General features: G+C 40.2%; 1 protein-coding gene across 4 annotated transcripts in view; it reads right to left on the bottom strand.

Annotated features, from left to right (window-relative positions):
* Positions 1-21989, bottom strand: part of grid2 (glutamate receptor, ionotropic, delta 2) — a 357135-nt gene that overhangs the window by 293630 nt on the left and 41516 nt on the right. For all 4 annotated transcript variants that reach the window (XR_008964686.1, XR_008964685.1, XM_057357001.1 and 1 more), the window contains exon 2: positions 15285-15440. Coding sequence is in view for 2 of the 4 variants with exons in the window: in XM_057357001.1 (XP_057212984.1) it covers positions 15285-15440 (156 nt within the window). In the remaining 2 variants the exon portion in view is untranslated. The remainder of the gene's footprint in view (positions 1-15284; positions 15441-21989) is intronic.

The raw sequence follows: 21989 nt of genomic DNA on the forward strand, positions 1-21989 counted from the left end.
CCTCTCTGCCCCACCCTTGATCATCACACAACGCTATCCAACATTTATCAATCTCTTTCTGTCTTTTCTTTCCGTCTTCTGGCTCAGTCTGTGCTAATAACATATCTTTAACCTTTTGCCATTGCACTAATATTGGTTGACACCCGTACCCATCACACTCTTTTTGAAATTCAGCCATTCTACTCACAATTATTATTCGCAGTTTTCAACAATTACACAGTATTTTCCCGCACAGTTAAATCACTTTCACACTAATTTTCACCTCAACAATTGCATTCACTTTAAAACATTCAAACGTATAACAGACAATTTTATACACTTTTATATTTCTTTCACAGTATTACAGTTATTCAGTTTCAATCGGTGCTTTATGAGAATACCGTCTCAAAGGACTCCAACCCAATCTGGTGCTTTGTGAGAATACCGTCTCACGGGACTCCAACCCAATCTGGTTTTTTATGAGAATACCGTCTCAATGGGTTCCAAACCAATCTGGTACTTTGTGAGAATACCGTCTCACGGGACTCCAACCCAACAATTCTACGACGCAACGTCTCAAAATCCAATGTTTTTCTATGACGCAACGTCTTTTCACATCTGATTTATTTAAAACCTGTGTTTTACGTATTTTACCAGTAACTTCTTTCTTACAGAATGTTCATCTAGTTCAACACAACAATTTGAGTATATTCAAAAGCAGAATTTCGATTAAACAGGCTTCTGCTTACCTCTGTTTGTTTAAGGTCGACCTGTGTGTTGAACCGGACTCCGTTCTGTTCCCTCACTTGCAAATGTGCTGATGTCTGTTCAAAAATCACGTCACGGGTCACCAATTGTTGGACTTTAAAGGCAGTCCTGCATGCTCAAAAATTTGAAGAGACAATTTGCTCAAAAGTAATATAAGGTTTTATTATCAGATGTAAAAAGGTAACAAAGCTTTGGGTTGTCAGATGATCTCCTCACTCCACCACAAGCCAACAACAACCCAAAATATTCAAAACACCCATATTTATAAAGTATGTGACGTCGTTCTATCTAGTGTTTTCTTTTTACTGGAAGAATGTTGGGAATGTTGGTATATTGTTCGGCCACAGGAGACTGTTTTTAGGAGACCACTCCTTGGGGGAGGGTGTCCCTGGAGAACATTCCTCAATACTAGCGACTGACCACAGGATGTATGTTTTGAGAAGGTTTTATTTTTCAGGAACTAAGCAGATAAACGTGGCGTATGGTGATTGGTGGAAAGAGAACAACACTCCTTAAAAGGCAAAGGCGGAGTCAGAAGATAGAACGACGTCACATACTTTATAAATATGGGTGTTTTGAATATTTTGGGTTGTTGTTGGCTGTTGTTGGCTTGTGGTGGAGTGAGGAGATCATCTGACAACCCAAAGCTTTGTTACCTTTTTACATCTGATAATAAAACCTTATATTACTTTTGAGCAAATTGTCTCTTCAAATTTTTGAGCATGCAGGACTGCCTTTAAAGTCCAACAGCAGTTTTAAAGTCATACGTGTCTCTCCGTGGATGCGTCTCTTCGTGCAGCGCGAGATGCGAAGTTTAAAAGTCACACCTGTCTCTCCGTGCAGTGCGAGGTGCGCAGTTTTAAAGTCACACGTGTCTCTCCATGAAGCACGAGTGACGCAGTTTTAAAGTCACACGTGTCTCTCCGTGGATGCGTCTCTTCGTGCAGCGCGAGATGCGCAGTTTAAAAGTCACACGTGTCTCTCCGTGCAGCGCCAGGTGCGCAGTTTAAAAGTCACACGTGTCTCTCCATGAAGCACAAGTGACGCAGTTTTAAAGTCACACGTGTCTCTCCGTGCAGTGCGAGGTGCGCAGTTTTAAAGTCACACGTGTCTCTCCGTGCAGTGTGAGGTGTGCAGTTTTAAAGTCACACGTGTCTCTCCGTGCAGTGCGAGGTGCGCAGTTTTAAAGTCACACGTGTCTCTCCATGAAGCACAAGTGACGCAGTTTTAAAGTCACATGTGTCTCTCCGTGGATGCGTCTTTCCGTGCGGCACAAGTTGTGCTGTTTTAAAGTCAGACGTGTCTCTCGGTGCATGCGTCTCTCCGTGCAGCGCGAGGTGCGCAGTTTTAAAGTCTGGTGTGTCTCTCCGTGCAGCACATGTTGCGCAGTTTTAAAGTCAGACGTGTCTCTCGGTGCATGCGTCTCTCCGTGCAGCGCGAGGTGCGCAGTTTTAAAGTCAGACGTATTTTGCATGCATCTCTTCAAGCTGCGCAGTTTTAAAGTTTAAAGGGGGGAGGTGTTTTAAATGACAAAATTAAAGATTATATTAGTAAAACCCAATTTGTGGCGTTTGCACTTTGCAAAGTACATAATAGGCTAAATACCCTGATTTGGTGGTTTATTTAGTTCAGAGGTGGGTAACGAAGTACATTTACTTGAGTACTGTACTTAAGTACACTTTTTGAGTATTTGTACAGAAATATTACTTTTTCTGTTTACTTTTTACTGTACTTCACTACATTTGAATGACAAATATCTCACTTTTCATGGCACAAAAAAATTATTTCCTTGGCCGACCCTCCCCTCGCTCCCACGTTTGGGAGAGACTATTGTCAGTTGCTTCTAATATGACACACCTGAATCAACTCACCAGGTGTATTAATTATGGAGACATTCACAACATTTTGGGAGAAGGCTAATGAGTTCAGTTGTGTATACTTTTCCCATATCTGATTTACTTATTATAAGCAAAAGATGTAATCACATTTTATCCGATTAATCGAAAAAATAATCGCCCAACTAATCGATTATCAAAATAATCGTTAGTTGCAGCCCTATATCCAACCAGTCAATAAACGGTTCAACTCGGTTTTGTCGTAGGAAAAATAACTTCTCAACCAAGACACGAGAAGCGGTCGGCAGACAAACAACATGACTTGCACTAATGAATCAATACCACCTTTCATAAGTTCCAAGTCATTATAATTCTTGGAGTGATTCAAATGGCTATGAAGGGAACTGCAGGCTGATTTGTATTCCGTTTCTGTCTTGGAGGGGGAAGGAAGGCCAGTCGGCAGTTTGCACAATCAGGTTCCCAGCAGAGTGGAGGCGGTCTGGTCAGGAGAACCTAATTCTTTCTCTCACATGCGCTCAGGGGGATCAGCCATGAAAAGTGTCATTACGGTGACAGAATCCAATGGAATGATTTGAAAAGAGTGTGATTGAGGTTGAGTAGGAAATCTGTGAAATAAATGAGAGTTATTATTTCTGTTCTGGCTGTGTGTGGAGGGAAGGACAGAAAGACAGAGGAAAAAAAACGCAGGAGGGAGGCAGGCTGCACAGCGAGAGCAAGAAGCAACCTTAGAGCTTTAGCCCCGGGGTGACTGGCCCTTTTCTTTTAGACAACTGAAAGCTCTGTCTCCGTTTTAGACACAGGCATGGGAGAGCTATAGCACACCCACACACGCACACATTCAAATCAGGGGAAAAGGAAGCAGAAAGATTTCAACAATATGAAATAAGGTTAATGCTCAAGTGCTGCGAATTTCACGGTTATAAATGCAACTTCTACAACAAGATCAGTGTATATCTACTCTTTATAGAATCTATAAAAGTGTGATTTTGGAAAGAAATCACTTGTGTTCTCAATACAATTAAGCATTTTGGCTCTGTTATCTAAAGTGACTTACAATGCATTACGTTTTTATCAGTAGGCAGGGATTCGAACCCATCACATTGGTGTTGCAAACACAATCTCTCTGGAATTCCTAAATATTATTGCCAGGTGGATAATTCGTATGACTTTATACGATATCATTCGCACGTTTTAGTACAATTTGCTTTTGCAGCAGTAACGTTAGGTTCAGTATTGCTTTTTTGTATGATTCACATCATACGAATTAGCCACCTCGTAAAATAGTTACGATTTCCTAATGTCTAGATAGAAATTCAATGGTAAATTGGAGTATTCTCCCAATTGCTTTTCAAAGCTTAAAGGGGTGGTGCAACGGTGTGTCATGCATTCTGACTTTTTTACAATGTTAAACGTGCTGACTTCTCATGCTTAACATGATCAACTTGTCAAAAAACGTGTTGGGTATATTATGTAGTATTTCTGTGCTCAATACACTCCCCCAGCGATCGTACAGGTTTCGGAAAGTTTTTTTTGAACATATAAAACTGTTTCGTAACAATTTTTCTTTGTCCCTTATTGGACAATTCTTCCGGAAAAGCAAGCAGCAGCAAGGAGAGCAGGAGAAGGAGCATGCGCAGATGTCACTTTCACTTGTGTGCAGGAGAGAGAGAGAGAGAGAGAGAGAGAGAGAGAGAGAGAGAGAGAGAGCATACGTTCACAAAGTTCAGGTGTTTGTTTGTTCACTGCATTTGGGTGATCAGGGTTTTTCCTGCATAGAGAAATTGGAGGCAGCCGCCTCCATCAAATGTCGTGCCGCCTCAGGCTCTCGCCAAAATTATGTTGCGAGTCTTCACAAGAAATGCTGCGTGCATTTAACAGACTGTCATTTGTAACTGTAGTTGCGATATTACGCCACAGTGGAGGTGCTGTTTCGTTATCAGCACACTGTGGCGCTAAAAAGAGTTGCAGAACAAGAGTCAGCCTGTGTTTCACGGCTGTTTGTTTTGCATCCAACTACGTTTAATTTCTTGAAATTTATTTGTAATACAGCTCAATAAAACGGAAGGAAGGAGGCGGAAACCGGCGAACAATCAAACATTTTAATTCAAAATAAATAAACAATAAACAGCAATAAAACAGGCCGGCAGCCCCTCACGGACGACTGCCGGCCACACAAACATAAACACAAAAGTAACAAGCCGGCAGCCCCTCGCGGAAGACTGCTGGCAACACGAACATAAACAAACTTAAACAAAACTTAACTAATGTCCGGGCCCGGTCCTCTCGCGCCGTATTCTCCTGCCGTTCGTCCTTTTATGCTTCCACTCTCCTCCGTGAGAGATACGAAGCCGGAATGACGCCCAGCTGACACTCATTATCAATCGCGTCCCGGCCTCGCTTCTTCCTCCCACGGCTCTCGTCACGCCTCCCTCGTCACATACCCCCCATCGCCCCTCACAGGCCGGGGGCACCCACGAGACTGTGCTTACTCCCCCCCGGGGGCCAGTCTCACCGGCCCCAGCGCCTGGGGGTATGGACAGATGAGAGAACGGAGACGGAAGCACCAGGAATGACAGGGGCGAGAGAGGGTAGAGAGGAAACAGAAAAAAAAAAGTGGTCCGGTTCCCCGACACGCTGCCGCTCGGTCCTCAGCCAGTCGAGAGGCTCTTCCTCGCGGTGCCATGCGGTGGTACTGGATGCTCGGTGGACGGCTCACGCCTCCTCCTCCGCCCCCTGGCGGCCAGCGAGGCCCTAGTGTCCTGGCGGCCGGCGGTGGCTCCTCCAACTGCGGGCAGACGGTAGCAGGTCCCCCGCTTCCTGCTCCTCCCCTTTCTGGCGGACGGCAGCAGGCTCCGGCCCACGGCAAGCGGGGCTAACCTCTCCGCTCCCTTTCGGATGGCAGCCACCCCACCTCGACCCAGGCACATGGCAGCGAGCTCTTCGTCCCATCCGGGCACACGCTCCATCACCACCGCCTCGGGCAGCCGTTGGCGGATTTCCCTCGTCCGCGCTGCCCGACTCCGCAGCACCGCGAGACCCCTCGGGGCGAGGGCTCTTCGACAGCATGTCCCTCCTTCCTCCCGGGTTTCGGCACCACTGTAATACAGCTCAATAAAACGGAAGGAAGGAGGCGGTAACCGGCGAACAATCAAACATTTTAATTCAAAATAAATAAACAATAAACAGCAATAAAACAGGCCGACAGTCGTCCGTGAGGGGCTGCCGGCCTGTTTTATTGCTGTTTATTGTTTATTAAAACAATTGTTTATATAACAGACTGTCATTTGTAACTGTAGTTGCGATATTACGCCACAGTGGAGGTGCTGTTTCGTTATCAGCACACTGTGGCGCTAAAAAGAGTTGCAGAACAATAGTCAGCCTGTATTTCATGGCTGTTTGTTTTGCATCCAACTACGTTTAATTTCTTGAAATTTATTTGTAATACAGCTCAATAAAACGGAAGGAAGGAGGCGGAAACCGGCGAACAATCAAACATTTTAATTCAAAATAAATAAACAATAAACAGCAATAAAACAGGTCGGCAGCCCCTCACGGACGACTGCCGGCCACACAAACATAAACACAAAAGTAACAAGCCGGCAGCCCCTCGCGGACGACTGCAAGCAACACGAACATAAACAAACTTAAACAAAACTTAACTAATGTCCGGGCCCGGTCCTCTCTCGCCGTATTCTCCTGCCGTTCGTCCTTTTAAGCTTCCGCTCTCCTCCGTGAGAGATACGAGGCCGGAATGACGCCCAGCTGACACTCATTATCAACTCGCTTCTTCCTCCCACGGCTCTCGTCATGCCACCCTCGTCACATTATTAAATTAACATGACGTACATCATTGTAATGTCTTTAGCTGTGCAGTTGGATCGTTGAATCAGCGTATACTGTACACAGCGAGTTCGCCAGTATAAACGCACATTGTGTTCAGAACGACTCGCACACGAATGACTCATTTGAACCGATTCATTTAAACTATTGAACTTTCAGTCACTAGCGAATATAAGAGATCATTTAAAGTGAACCACAAAGAATGCAAGATGTGAATGAGCTTTGCTCATTTTGAAAGACTGGTTAATTCAGTTGGCTATTGTGGGCTGAAAAGTTAGTTGAAAATGATAAAAAAGCTTTATTTGATTAAAATAAATCTGTTTGATCTGTTTGGTTGAATAAAAGTAATGTTTTATATAACTTAATAATTGTCATTTTTAACTTTTAATATGTCAAACTCAAAGTCACTTTGGTTAAGCCACTTAAAGGTACGGTAGGCCTACGTGTGTGTGTGTACAAGATCAGGATGACACCACCTCCGCCTCATTTTGAGCCAGGAAAAACCCTGGTGATGAATGTTATATAAACGGTGGAAATAACACTGGATTTGGAGATCGTTTGAAACTGATATATGGAGCTGTCCCAGCGCTAACAGATGCTGGACATGAACCGCATGCGGTGAGTGAAACTGATGTCTGCATTTTGTTGGCAATGGATGCGCACGTGCTTTAGTTCAGCCTACGCCGTACGCCCTCGCACGCGCCATATGCTTTCGGAAACAATCATACAGCTGTATCTATCTTTTATAAATGTGATCAAACTAAATACTCTTCGAAGATACGAAGTATGCAATACGACTCTATAAGTACTCAAGATTAATATGAGATTGGCAGAAACCACGTGTGTTAGGGATGCTTTAAACATTGCACTCTATCCTACGAAAAATCATCTGATTGAAGTCTTTGCAATTTAACTTGTTAATGATTAAAATTAGTGCTGTCAATCGATTAAAAAAATTAATCGGATTAATCACACATTTTTCTGTGATTAATCACGATTAATCGCACATAACAATAATATTTTAAAATATACCTTTACATTTGAATAATTTCACATTTAATCTTCAAATTGATGTAGAAACAACATATTTCTTTAACAGCATCATTTTATGAAAGCTAACATTTTGATATTAGTATTGTAACTGATGTCTCTATTAAATTGATTATTTTAACATGAATTGTAGCCATTCAACAGTATAATTGAGAGCTCATGTAGGAAATATACAGAAATTGAAGGACACTTTACAGTCTTTAATGCTAAATTATAAATTAAATGCAGAAGAATTCTCATTAAAGCTACAAAATCACATTGATTTCTTCTTTTATTTTGTTCTTTGATTAACATTAGTGACAGGAGTCACAGCAGCACGTTTAAGAACGCGGCCCCTTTAAGAGCTGTCTCAGTACACAGATCTGACTGTCACCGCACTCCCATTTTCACAACACTTTGCATTCATTAAGATTTTATTTTACACTTTGAAGTCTTGCTTAAGAAAATGCTAGACAAAACGGGCTTTCTGACATAATCTTGTGTGGTTTTATCCATTCAAGCACGAAAGAGAACTTAACACGGATGCGCTGTCTGACAGAGATTCACCGACGCAGCCTTCAGCCCATAACTGTTTACACCAGACTGGACCTCGCGTTGCGTTTTGCCGCGTCCCACAGTTTAGAAGCTATCTATCTTCATTGAACGCCTCAAAGCAACTGTTTCAAATCGCGCTTAAGTGGTTTAAAAGCCTGTACACGAATAAGAGCGTGATTACATAATGTAACGCTAGACAAAGGATGTCAAAACAAACGGATCCTGCGTTAATTGCGATAAATATTTTCTCACGCGTTAATTTGAAAAAATTAATCGCATGCGTTAACGCGTTAACGTTGACAGCCCTAATTAAAATCCAGGACTGGATATCATGAATGAATCTTGCTGTGATCCATGTGGTCCAAGCACATTTATCACCCTGTTGTTAGATTAGTAGCTGAGGTTATAGTGTAGAATTTCCTCAAAACATATTTCGAGCCGTCTCCTCTGAAACATCATCATTTTTCCAATTACATCCAAAGACCAATTATCTTTCATAACGCGTGTGTCTGAGACCATCGAGTGCTTGACTCCTTTCACAATAATCTGCACAATAATCATTTCCATCAACTGAGCCAAATTCAGCCTTACAGCTCTCGCAGGCAGCTCTCGGCAGGGGCAGGAAACTGACTGCCCCTCCTGTGATGTCCAATAGAGACATTCCACCAGCTGCTCTTTCCCATTTTCAGAAAGCGCAAAGAAATGTCCCTCCATCATTCATGGGAAACTTTAAAAGTGCCAGTTTCCCTATTGAAGAAAAGCCAAACTCGAGCGTTCGGAAGGCCAAGTTTCTCAGAGATGCCACCAAAACAAAGTAGCGGGGTTTTTCCAGCTGTCAGCCTCAGAATGCCATCATATCATCACTTTATTACAAATGTCATCCTCGCTGCTGGAAATACCCCCCATTGATTAGAGGCTGGATAATTGGATTGTGGCTCTACCTCACAAAGACATTTGGGGGCATTTAGGGGGTGAAGACCCTCAAAGGCAATGTAAGGATGTGCATATTAGAACTGTATGAGATGAGCAGGAAGTAAAAGGTGTGGGCACAGTTCCAAACTTCCTTTTTTTGTCACACTTGCCAATAGGGGGTCAATTTCGAAATCTTACAGACTATAAATATTTTTTACTTGCCATATTACAAATACACTAAGACCGATCAGGATGTTTTTTTTCTGATATTGTATCGGTGGTTTAATGCAAAGGGGGGACGTAAATTGTCACCAATTGTTAGCTTTTTATAAAAATTCCACAGGCATAACACCTGTCTTGAGATTGTACATTTGTGCACATTAGACACGGAAGGATTATCATGCTTACATGTAAACTATGTTTTAACTTGCAGTGCACAATTCATTTACTTTGTTTTATTTACTCTGAACTCAAGCATCTCTGGCTCTTTATTCCTAGCGGGACACGGTCAGTTGCCAAGCCCTAGCCATTTTATATCAAGCATTAAAAACGCCTACATAGACTGAGCCAAGGAAGAGCACATTTTGTTCCACAACTTACATAAATAAAACGATAAAAAAAACAAATCACAAACAATTAAAAAGCAACACCCCAAAAGCAACAATCTGCAATTAAATTAAATATATGGTGCACTTTAAGGCAACAGATCATAAAATAAGATGAACAACTCACTGAAGACTTGTAAAGGTGCACAATGATTGAACTTGTCAGCCACTCTCCTGTCTAGATCTGCCGCTCTATGAATGAATGAATTTTCAATTAAAAGCATTGACGGTGTTTAATCTCTGCTGACCCATTGTTATAAAGCTTTAATCCTTTTCAAAGTTTCTCTCATGTAGATCACTTTAACCACATTTGCATGCAGAAAATTATTATATGAATTCAAATGTCTTCAATATCAAGCACACATTTTCCTTTTACAAAAAATTGAATGCATCAGTACAAAAAAAAAAAACAGTACGCTACCAATGTTCTCTATTTTTTCATCTACCTTAACTTATTAAGGTGTTTAGCAAACAGAATTTGGGGAGAGAACGTAAATCAAGTTTAGTTAATATAAGTTCATCTTTAAAGAGACCCAATGCCCATACAATGCATCAGTGTACTGAAAGAACGTTTTAGATATATGTCATTTTTAGCTGTTTGGCATACAAAAATTACATAGATGCTAGAGGCTTAAACCTTCCAAAATCTTAATTGCTCTCCTGTAGTTTAAAATATTAAGACTATTTTAAAACTAGATGCTTTTTATACATTTTAAATAGCCTTAGGCAATGTTTAGCTCCCATAAGTCATATTGACTCCCCTGTTTTTGGAGTGAATGATACAAAAAGTGAAACAAACTACTGTTACATAAAAAAATCTTGCCTTAAAGTGGGCTCATCTCACGATCCGTCATTTATAATAAACAGGGTCCGTTTAAGATAACTTTGGGGTCAATTCTTTATAATTAATAATTGAAAGGCTGATCTTCAAAATGTGACTTGGCTAAATGCAAAGTTACTTAAGCAAACAAAAACAATCATGATAAACACATCAGCCTGAATCATTTATAACAACTTTGTCAACCTTTGAAATATTTATTACAATAAAAATTGCCCTTTGTAAAATTGTATTTTCAATTTTGCTTGAAATTTTCAATCATTAGACCAAACTTCAGTGGAAGCCAATGCACTTGTAAACTGCCTAAAATTACTGAAATGACTGTTTTGTTGAGTTTATAAGGTTCTGCATTATATATTGACATACTTAAGTTCAATAATAAAATAATAATAATAATAAATAACCCAGAGGTATTGTTCTTTATACTGAATAATAACTCCCATAACGCACCACACTTCACATTGTTAAAGACCTGACATGTGTACAAACATCCAACTGCTAAATAAAGAAAATTATATTTCAACATTTGTCAAAATGTTGAAAATTACCAGAATTTAGCCGAAATGCCATGATGCCAATACTTATGACTGACACATTCTAATATGCCAGAAAAGGTATTTTCAGAAATAATTTCCTTAGCAACAGAGTTTTAACCAAGCTATGTATGGTATGCATGTGACTTAAATAAATAAAAACATGCATCTATATGCAAATGCTGTTTTTAAGAATCTAACATATGTGAAGGGCTTGTTAATTCACCGGCCATCCCTCAGTGCCACTGACCTTTCAAGCACACACGCACACCCAGCTGAGCCTAATAATGGTTCCTTGAAAAGGATAAAACAAGATACATCCACGTAAAAGCATATTGTAATTACTGATGTGAGTTCAAAGGAAATCTGTCAGTCCCGGTTTGCAGATCAAAGAAGCAGCTGATGGCTAAGGAACCCACAGCACCCAGAGAGCGAGCAGAACAAATCACTTCATGTACTGTATGTGCACGCACACATACACACACACACACACACACACACACACACACACACACACGCACACACGCACACACACACGCACACACACACACACACAAACACACAAATAATGACACACAGACATTATAAGGAGTTGAAAACACAGTGTCCAATATGGCCAGAAGGAGTTTCACAGACATCTGTGCAAAATAAACCATTAAAAATCCCTTTGTTAATCTGTTTAACCCCCCAGGAAGAATGAGCTCTGACAGGGCAGTCCTGACAACTGGAAGACAGCAACTTATCGCTCTGCTATTTGGGGGAAAAACAGACTATTAACTCAGACAATGATGTAGTGGGATGGGATGAGGGGAATTGTTTGCGCCTAAAATACATTTTGATGTTTAAATGATGACTTTACACATTTTTTACAGACAAACTAAAACACTGAATTACATTCGCGGTTAATCGATTTGACAATAGTCTAAAAACACTTTCTGAAGCTAGTAAGTGCTAACCTGGCTAGCCAGCTTTACACAACCTCTGTCAGTAAGGGCACACAACTCTAGTATTTGCCATTATTTCAACAGGGAGTGCCACACAAATAGTAGTAAATATGTAGTATTTAATATCAGTCTATTATTGTGATCTGCAGCAGGCTAACAACATCTACAGTGTTAATATAAAATCTGACATACACGCAATACATCTAATGCTTTCATTTACATTAATTAATTAACAGCACTATAAAAGCAGATGCGCTACGACGAGCTGAATCTGCACATTAGTGAGTATATTAAATCTGTCACATCTCGGGCTTATTTTACAAATAAAGTCGTTTTTTATTGTTGAAAAGTCCCGAAGTAGAACAGATTGTGCATGAGAGACATGCATTTCATCACGAAAAACAGCCTCTGATCACATAGCAGGAAACTGACTTTGAAGAGCTAAACAGATGTTTAAACAAATGAGGTATACATAACAAGGTCCGGAATCATAAATCCATAAGAGGCAGAACCGTCCGCGCTCATGCTGAAACACAACACATGTGCACCTGTAATTAGACTCACAGAGGAGCTCAAACAAATCAAAGAAAAGAAAAGATGTAAGGAAAACAATATGAGAGCGGAGGAGCTTTTAAGTGTGTGAGAAACAGGAAGAAGACCCTTCAAGAGCAGAGTGTGTAGTTAGATAATGCAGGCATTAGATAAGAGGGGTCAAGCACAACATGTCTCCCGCTCTTCTTCACCTCCAAGACAGCTAAAAGGATACCAGCGTTGCTGAATTATCCACACTGAGAGATACCGAGATGCTCGCAACCCGGCATTATGCTATCAGAGACAAAATACTACAAACAGGACTATTTGAAGAGTTCATTTGCAAAAACATAACTTTTTATCATGTTATCATAGTTTTATTGTGTTAGTTAGCTTTATTTTTGAGTTATTGAAAACCCAACTGCAGTTTGATTGATATTAGAATGCACAATAAAAACATGATTTGTGATAAAAAAACAGTTAAAAACTCTTAATTTGTATGTTCATCTACATTCACAACAAGTGAAAACCCTGCAGTCCAACTAGCTCGATCCAGAAACAAAGTGACAACTAGTGTGTGAGTTTGAAGGTGAAGCTATAATCTGTTAATTACTAGTCATTATTTTTGCAATGTTATGTTTGTCTTACAAAAAAAACAAAAGTTCCCCAGACAGTGCTTGAATTAAAGTAGAACATTTAACTATAATGTATAAACGTGTCAAATGTTCCTTAGAAAAACATCCCTGGAAGGTATCTTTAGACAAACAATGGCACTGATATATTTTAAGAAATGCCATAGCAAGTTGTTTTCAATTAAGACAGCTCAAACATTCATATTAGTCTGGGACTAGACTTAAGCCTTGTCTGTGAAACCGGGCCTAAAAAGCATGAATTAAATAGAAAAAGAAAAATCTTGATACAAGATGCAAGAAAACAATTTCCTCTTTTGGCCCAATAAAAAAAATCAATAGTCAAAATTATGCTTACAAATTTGGTAATATGAATCTTGCTCAACATCCCTTAAAGGGCAGGCGTGGAGTATTTCATTGCAAAATCCATGTTTTACTTACTAACCAACCAGGTGCAGTTTGCGCTAGTATAACGTGCTTTTTTTTTTAATAAACTCATTGTCATTTAAGCACGCCTTTCATCTGTGCAAATAATACCTATTATAGAATGCTCCGTATGCATAAAAGCTAATGCTATTTTTTTGTGCAATTAAAGCTGTGCTATTTCTGCTCACAGGACGGAAGAATTTGACTTAACATGCTTGTTTACACTTTCCATCGATCGCAGCCGCAGTAATTCATCAAATGATGATCAAATGATGGAGAAGAACGTCATAACCAGCTATATTCCAGATGCTGTGCAGTCAAGAGCGTTTTAAAGAGCCAATTCAGTTGCCTGGATTGCAATGGGGAGGCAATGCCAGTAAAGTATACCCAACTGCCGCATCCTCCACAACCAAGCACTCACAAAGCATTTTAAAGCATTTGTCTGGCGTTTGTCACTGGTATTTTGCGTTGAATTGAAACCCTCCAGTGTCCTCGGTTATTTGTCAGGTCTTGCCCTTTATGGATGTACGCTCTTCTTGTTTTGGATTATTGTATTTTGCCTTTCCACTATAACGCTGCATTTATCTTTTTAACCTTTGCTCGAGAGCCTATGTTACGCCGAGCACGGTCGAGCACAATGTCCAATTTTTCAAAATATGGGAAAACTTAGTTTTTAAACTAAGTGGTTAGTATCAGGCTTGTCGAAATATCAATGGAGATAAAACAAGCGGACAAAACTACATTGCTTGCGAGTAGACGGAGAATACAGAGAAAGATGCCAAAGTGAGAATAAGTGCTAGTTAACTGAACTCACAGCGAAACTTGCTGATGCATGAATGGCAAAGCTCCAAGAGCCTTGTACCTGCCCGCTTTCTTCACAGGATAACAGAAAGTGGCTCTGCTCCAAGAACAAACAGCACTAATTTGAGGGAACCACAGCACTGTGGCATTATGGGATCGTTCCACTGATCTTAAATCAAATATTAGAGGCTGTGATAATGCTGACCTCAAAATATAAAGCCATGAAAGTGGTGGGACCAGACAATTACATAATGCCAAGGCTGTGCAAGCATATAAAACGGTAGACTGAGGCGATACTTTATTCTAATGATTAAGAGACAGACAAATTGGCTTATTCTTACCCTTTAGTTAAATAATTCAGGAATTTCAAAGTTAAATCCATGAATTAAGGATTCGCCTGTAAATAAAAGCTTTAAAGTTCAACCACACTATTCATCATATAATGTGTATATTTTTAACCTCAAGTAAACAAATGCAGGTTACACTCTAGTTTGTCTTATGCAAACACTGTTACTGGAGGTGATGGCTCAGAGTGTACCGGTGTCCAAATTAATGAACATCATGTACAATGTCTTCCACCCTCTTCAAGGCATGTTTTCTGAAATGAAGAATGCATGCAACAACAGGGTGATCCATCCACAGTGTAACAGAGGGTGCCATTGAAGGTCATCCCTGCCTACTGTCATAAGACTCCACAGTTCTTACACTGTGTGCATGGACAGGGTAAACATTGACTTGTTTTGACTCTGCTGCCTACATCTGTTTTTCTCAGCAAATGCGGTATATTGCTGTGTTTACACCGTTTAGTCCACTCCAGTTCAAATGTATTATTTATTTCTGTATATTCAGTTGCACTGCAAGCTGTCCCATTTGTCCGTCCATCCTTTCATTTCTTTCTGTCTCTCTCTACCATCCATCCATACTGTAAGTCTGTTGTCTTTCTGTCTGTCGATCCCTTAAGTTTGTAACTTTAAGGGCATGGATATCAAAATGTACATGACTCAGAACACAGCTCATTTACATACTCAAATGACATACCTTCCTGCACCGCCTGGAAAGGGTTGTTGCCATCTACAAACTCCACGGACACAGTGATCTTCTCTGTCTCCAGGATCTCATTGTTGAGGTTGAGATCTGCCACCGCCATGCGGAACACCTCATCGTCCTTTTTGGCAGACTCATCAAAAATGGCCCCTGAAAGACAAAAAGATTCATCATTTTGATGGGTTCTCACGTAAGTTCTGTTTTATTGACTGCAGGACTTACTCATGATTGAATCGTGATTGACATAATACTAGAAGAAAAGGAAACTGAATTCCAACTTCACCCTATTTTCTATAAATACAAACTGTGTGACGCAACCTCTTGTAGTACAGTACATAATTTCACATTAATATTGTTTCAGAAACATAAAATATTTTGCAAACTGGTAAACATATTTGATAAGGTAAAACATTACAGAAATTATCATTTAAAAAAATACAATAAACATATCATATTTTAATGCAAAGACAGAAAATAGAAACCTAATGGTTAGAGAGTCGGACTCGTGACCAGAAGGTTGCCGGTTCGATTCTCAGGACCCCTTGAGCAAGGCACCTTACCCCCACTTGCTCCCCGGGTGCTGCAGTGATAGCTGCCCACTGCTCCGGGGGTACGTGTGTTCACCACTTGCTGTGCGTGTTCACTACTCTCTGGATGGGTTAAATGCAGAGTTCACATTTCGGGTATGGGTCACCATACCTGACAAATAGGTCACTTTCACTTCACTTTCAAATAAAATTCATCACCTGACATAAAATTTTAAAAAATAAATAAGAAAAATCACTTAAAGGCACAGTTCTTGAAAATCAGCGGCCACTAGCTTTGTATTATAGTTTTGCAACGAATCTCTGAGTCATTTGCCCACCCCTCCCTTTCGAATTACGACGGAGGCCGCAACAGTAAAAAAAGATGTCGTCTACTGAGACAGCGGATAGTAGTGATACAAGCAGGTAAGGCAATATATTAACGTAATTAATCATTTAACATGTATTCTATTGCGAAAGTTACTGTTACAATTCTATAATTAGATATATTTCTTGCGTGCTATCTAGTACACGCTGAGAGTAGTGAAGTAACTAAAGTTAGCTAATCATAAATAGCAACGCTGTTCAAAGCGTTTGATCTGACAGTGACATAGGCAGTTAGGTGTAAGTTAGTAGACGTTTGTCTCCTCCTTTGTAAATTCAGGAACAACCGGAGTACGTACCGCAGGGACGGAAAAACATTATTATTCGGAGGTTATATGGCCATTTGTATAAAATGCTAACGTTACCGTTTCAACAAAACAGTTGTTTGTTAAACATTGAAAAAGTGGAAACATTGAAAATGTTGAATTATCTTACCAGTCTAGCAGAAAACAGGCAACTTCGGCGTCGCCTTGAAAACATTTGTCTTTCAACAGTGCCTTCCATCTGGTAATAGATACACCGATGTTTATCCTGGATTTCTGCCGCCGTTTGTCTCTAATTCGTCTGGCAGCATCACGTTTGCGCTTCTTTGACGACGGAGATTCATGCTCTGTCGGCGCTTGTGCACAATACGCATGGTCCTCCATTTTATCAAAACTTCTAAGACAGAACAATCAGTTGCTTCAGCTAGACGACGACTACTCCTCCTCCTCCTCTCCGTACTACGACTTACTACTTTGTGCGTCTTCAACTCAGTGATGACGCAAGCTGCGTCTAAAAACACACACGAAGACCAACATATACGAAAAGCGCTCTGTAGAGCTGTTTGTCCGTTAGAGCTTACTGTACAAAACATGGCTGCGCAACATAACAAATTCGATGTAGATAGGCCCGCTCCCTATGTAGATACAACTGGTTTATTCTAAGGTAATAAACACATCTAAAGACACAGTTTTGTATGTTATATTGCATTTCTGTTAATAGATCATACAAAACATCCCGCACTGTACCTTTAAAGAGTACATAACTAGGGATTTTTAAGGTCCTACTTTGTTTATGGAGTGTCCAACAACAAGTTTATGTACATAGAAGGTGTAAAAACACTATTATTTCGTAATAATAGCTAGTTACTTTAACCTTACTTCTTGACTGACTCTCAAATGATTAGTTCCGCGATTCATCTGTCTAATCCCTTCCTTTCCGCTAGCATAGTCTGATGTGATTGGTCAGATGGTCTAGTGTGCTGTGATTGGTCAGATGGTCTAGTCTGCTGTGATTGGTATACCGCAAATGAGGCTCACGAGCTACAGTGTTTGGGGGAGAAGAGTGAAGTTTTCACGGGCAGTCCTAGCAAAACGTAGGCGGGGACTATACGTAGTGATGTAAATCCATGGCGGTTCGCGAATCGGACTAGGGACGACTCGTTTGCTTGATTCAGAGTCGACTCCTTTTTTTCCAAGCCAATAACTATGTTATTCATTCACCTTCGGATTTACAACTTGGCAGACTGCTTACTTTTCAAACACGGCAATGAAATGTAATTTTCATGATCTCATGTTATGTACTCTTTAAAAGCTTATAGCTGTAACCTTGTACTTATAATCTTGTTTGCCTGTAGACTGCCAACAAAGTTACATAAATCCTTAAATATATAAATACACGTTCAATACATACTGCACGATCGCATAAGGTTTATTAGAGCATTAGGGATGTAACGATTCACCGTGAGCCGGTTGAAAATCGGTTATAATGAGTGACGATTCAAATCGGTTGAGGTGTGAACTGAACCGCAATACATTTTTTTGAACAGCAGGGGCCGCTATTTTCACTGCAAATCTAAACGTGGACATGCTGATATTTCTTAAATGCAAAAAAATCCAAGAAAAGCTCAGACAGTATTAGTTTGTTTATATTAAAGAGACTTTTTCTATTATTAATTTGTTATAAAATTGCAGTTTAGTTTTGATATTTAAAATAAAACATAATTTTATTATACAAAGAAACGTGAAGCATTTAAGAAATAATGCAAGGGAAGTTGTTCATTTCTAATTTGTTTCAACTCATTTTGTAAAAATAAATCGTGAGTAAATCGTGAATAAATCGCATCGTGAGATCAGAATCGTGACTCGCATCGCATCGTGAGCTGAGTGAATCGTTACATCCCTATAGAGCATACAGATTGCAAATGTTTCTGTAAACAACTTAATCTACAGTTACTGTTCTCCAGAATCTGAACATAACAAAACAGTATTTCAGAGCCTATAATTGAATTTTCTATATTTATGTACAAGAAAATTATATCTTGACAACCTGTAAGTTACGTAAAAAAATCAGTTGTAAAAATCAGTTGGTCAGTTGTGAACAGACCAAAACACTACCTGCAAGCCCCATTAAAAACTGTCACTTTCACAAAACAAATCTCAGAAAAAAACACTCACATTGTCTCAAATCCTCTGCAAAACATCATAATGGGTCTTTTATCAGAGGGCAGAATAGAGTTGCCATAGAAACAAAACTCAAGGTGGAAGCTTCTTTAAAGCTGCATATTTCATCTGTAGCAGTGGGGAATGCTATAGACCATTATTCTCTAGTCTGTCTACAGAATCTCTCTGTTTGCCTTTGTTTTGCCACCTAAACTAAAAAAATATATTATTCAGACTTCAATTAGGAGATCAGACAAATGCATCGCAACTTTTCGACTTGTCACTAAGGGGTCACTAAACCTGATTGTGTGCAGTGTGCACGCGTTGTCTGAGTTATTTTGGAACCTGATTCACCAAAACATTTATGCAACAAAGTGTCCACAGCACGAATCTGCAAAACTTTACCAAGACTCTACAGCATTGCTCCACCACAACTATTTATATCATTATTCAGCATTTAATTATAATTTGATGAATATTGCCATGATCAATAGAAAATGTCCACAAATGCACAAACATACACGCAAAGAGAGCGAGAGAGAGAGCAAGAGCGAGAGCGAGAGTTGAAAGGACATGGATGCTTGTTCAAACTGACTTCTTCAAGTACTTGGGTAGCTTGATTGAGAACAAAACGTATTCCACAATAAAGTGTTCAAGAGCCAGTGGCTTATAAGCAACACTGGTCAGATTAATATCCTGCTGCCACTCTCAAGAGGAATAAAACTTGAATCAAATTCTTCCTGTCTTAATCAGTCCCACTCACCATCCCGTGGGGCATCTCTTCTTCAGATGAGTAAGAGAGTTTAAGTGCGAGCGAGTATGAGAGTACAGTTGAGAAAACTGATTTACAAGCTGCTGGACTGCAGTTCTAAACTGTCTGCAGCTCTTGGGCAATCGAGTACCGAGAAAAAGGCAACATGCCAAGGTCAACTGTTTTCACAAAGCCACACAGTTCTGAGGTACTACTGTAAATATAAATGTCATAATTATATACAAATATAATACAACCAGTAATAGTGGCGAGCCTAAATTTGGCTAAAGCAGCAGATGAAATGACAGTCCAGAAATGACAGTTAATTAGGTTGATCTTAAGCGCCATTTTTCCCGGAGATGTCCTTATGGAGTTTAAATGGACCCAAAACTCACGCGCATGGAATCCGTGCGCGCTACGCAAACGCGCATAATGATAACCACGCGCGGAAAGCTGCTCCGCGAGGGCGCATTTAAACTCCGCGAGCGAGCAGAACAGTATCCGCAAGCAGAAAAGAATCCTCGCGCGGGGGCATTTCTGCTCTGCGAGCAAAAACTCAGTCCGCAAGCAGAGGCTTTGACGAGCGCGCGCGCGATTCTCTCTATGCTCTCGCAACTGCTCAACACTTGCTCGCTCGTTGAGTTGACTTCTGAGACTTTGGAGGCGGGACAATGGCAGACTTCTCCGATCCTTTGATTGGTCACTTTTAACATGCACTCACCTACAGTCTCCGACATGTATCTTACCCGTTGTACAGACGTCTTAATTTGGCATAACACGATACTTTTTTCCGTTTTTAAACTTGGGTTACAGTGTTATGTATGCCCTTGGCTTTGGATTTACATATTTGGCATCTTGACAGGAAGTTAGAAATAAATAGTTTGGTATGTGTATTCATAATTGCTTTTGTATTGTTAATAATTTTCATGAAATTGTTATAAAATGAGAATTAATAAATGGCTACAACAGTATAACTCAAAGCACAAGTTATTATAAATTACAATATGATGTACTCTCTAAAATTTAATTTAAATAATTTATTTGTTTTGCTTTATTTGTTTTGAAAATATTAAAACGGGCTATGCCAGTAAACAGATATTAGATAACTCAAATTTAATGACTACAGGAGACATTTAATTATATTATTATAGTATGTTTTAAATAGGTCATACATGACATGTAAGTTTAACTGCTATATTATATAGCATAATTTTTGTTGACAGATGTAAGAAATCAAAATGTCACTTGTTAAAACACTAACACATAGCTAAGGCAAGGTAATACACTAATCATTCGGTAGTAAGACATGTAATCTGTAGGTGACTGCATGTAGGTGAGTGCATGTTAAAAGTTACCAATCAAAGGATCGGATAAGTCTGCCATTGTCCCGCCTCCAAAGTCTCAGAAGTCAACTCAACGAGCGAGCAAGTGTTGAGCAGTTGCGAGAGCATAGAGAGAATCGCCCGCGCGCTCGTCAAAGCCTCTGCTCGCGGACTGAGTTTTTGCTCGCAGAGCAGAAATGCGCCTGCGCGAGGATTCTTTTCCGCTTGCGGATACTGTTCTGCTCGCTCGCGGAGTTTAAATGCGCCCTCGCGGAGCAGCTTTCCGCGCGTGGTTATCATTATGCGCGTTTGCATAGCGCGTGCACGCGCGGATTCCATGCGCGTGAGTTTTGGGTCCATTTAAACTCCATATGTCCTGGCCAGGATTTCTGGTGCGTCCTCCGGAGGTCGCATTTGTCCACATTGCACGTGTGGTGGTCACCCTACAGTTAATCAAGTGACTCGACTTCAAGGTACTTTGGCCTTTACAGCCTCACCAACTAGACTAGCTTGACCAGTTATATAGTAAATGTGGTCAAAACCCCTCTTAAACCAGATAAAACCAGGCAGGATGACCAACTGTTTTTATTCAGCAAGGATTGCAAATACAGACTGCACTTGTCAGACCTTATGTCCTTCAGTCATAACTGAATATGTATTTTTTATTCCCTGCTTTCGACAAATATAATTTATATACAATGGGGTGCATTAGGCTTCTACAAAATTAGCAACAAATAATTTCTATTCAAACGTTTGAAATCACCCAGAATGCATCGTTTGTTCGTGCATACTAGCTATCTTTCTTATCCTGTGTAACGTTAGCTAAACAATATTTACGGACAACAGAGACAAAAATACTCACTTTAACCGTTGTGGATTTCTCAAACACAGAAAATGAGGACCTTTGTCATCAAGACACATTTTCCTTTAAAGTGGCGTGTTATATTTAAGCGGCAGCCACATCGGCTTAAAACGCGGCTGGCGCGCGGCAATTCCACCGCGAACCACGTGAATTGTGGGAGAATTCAAGATTATACGGCGCTGTGCAGACTAGTCCGCATGTGACATATGTACCGCGAGAGCACACTACTCCGTATGGTTTCGAATGGCATTCGCGGTACTTTGATGTCACGTTCCACTTAGCTTGAACATAGCGCAACGTATCGAACCAATTACCTGTACATGGCGTCGCGCAGCTGAGTGGTTTTGACTAGAAGGGATACAGCTACCTCCACTGGGCATGCGCACTTCAATACCGCATAATGTTTGTCACGCTGAAAACAGTTGATTAATAT

Source organism: Triplophysa rosa, linkage group LG17 (assembly GCF_024868665.1).
Source record: "Triplophysa rosa linkage group LG17, Trosa_1v2, whole genome shotgun sequence".
NCBI lineage: Eukaryota > Metazoa > Chordata > Actinopteri > Cypriniformes > Nemacheilidae > Triplophysa > Triplophysa rosa.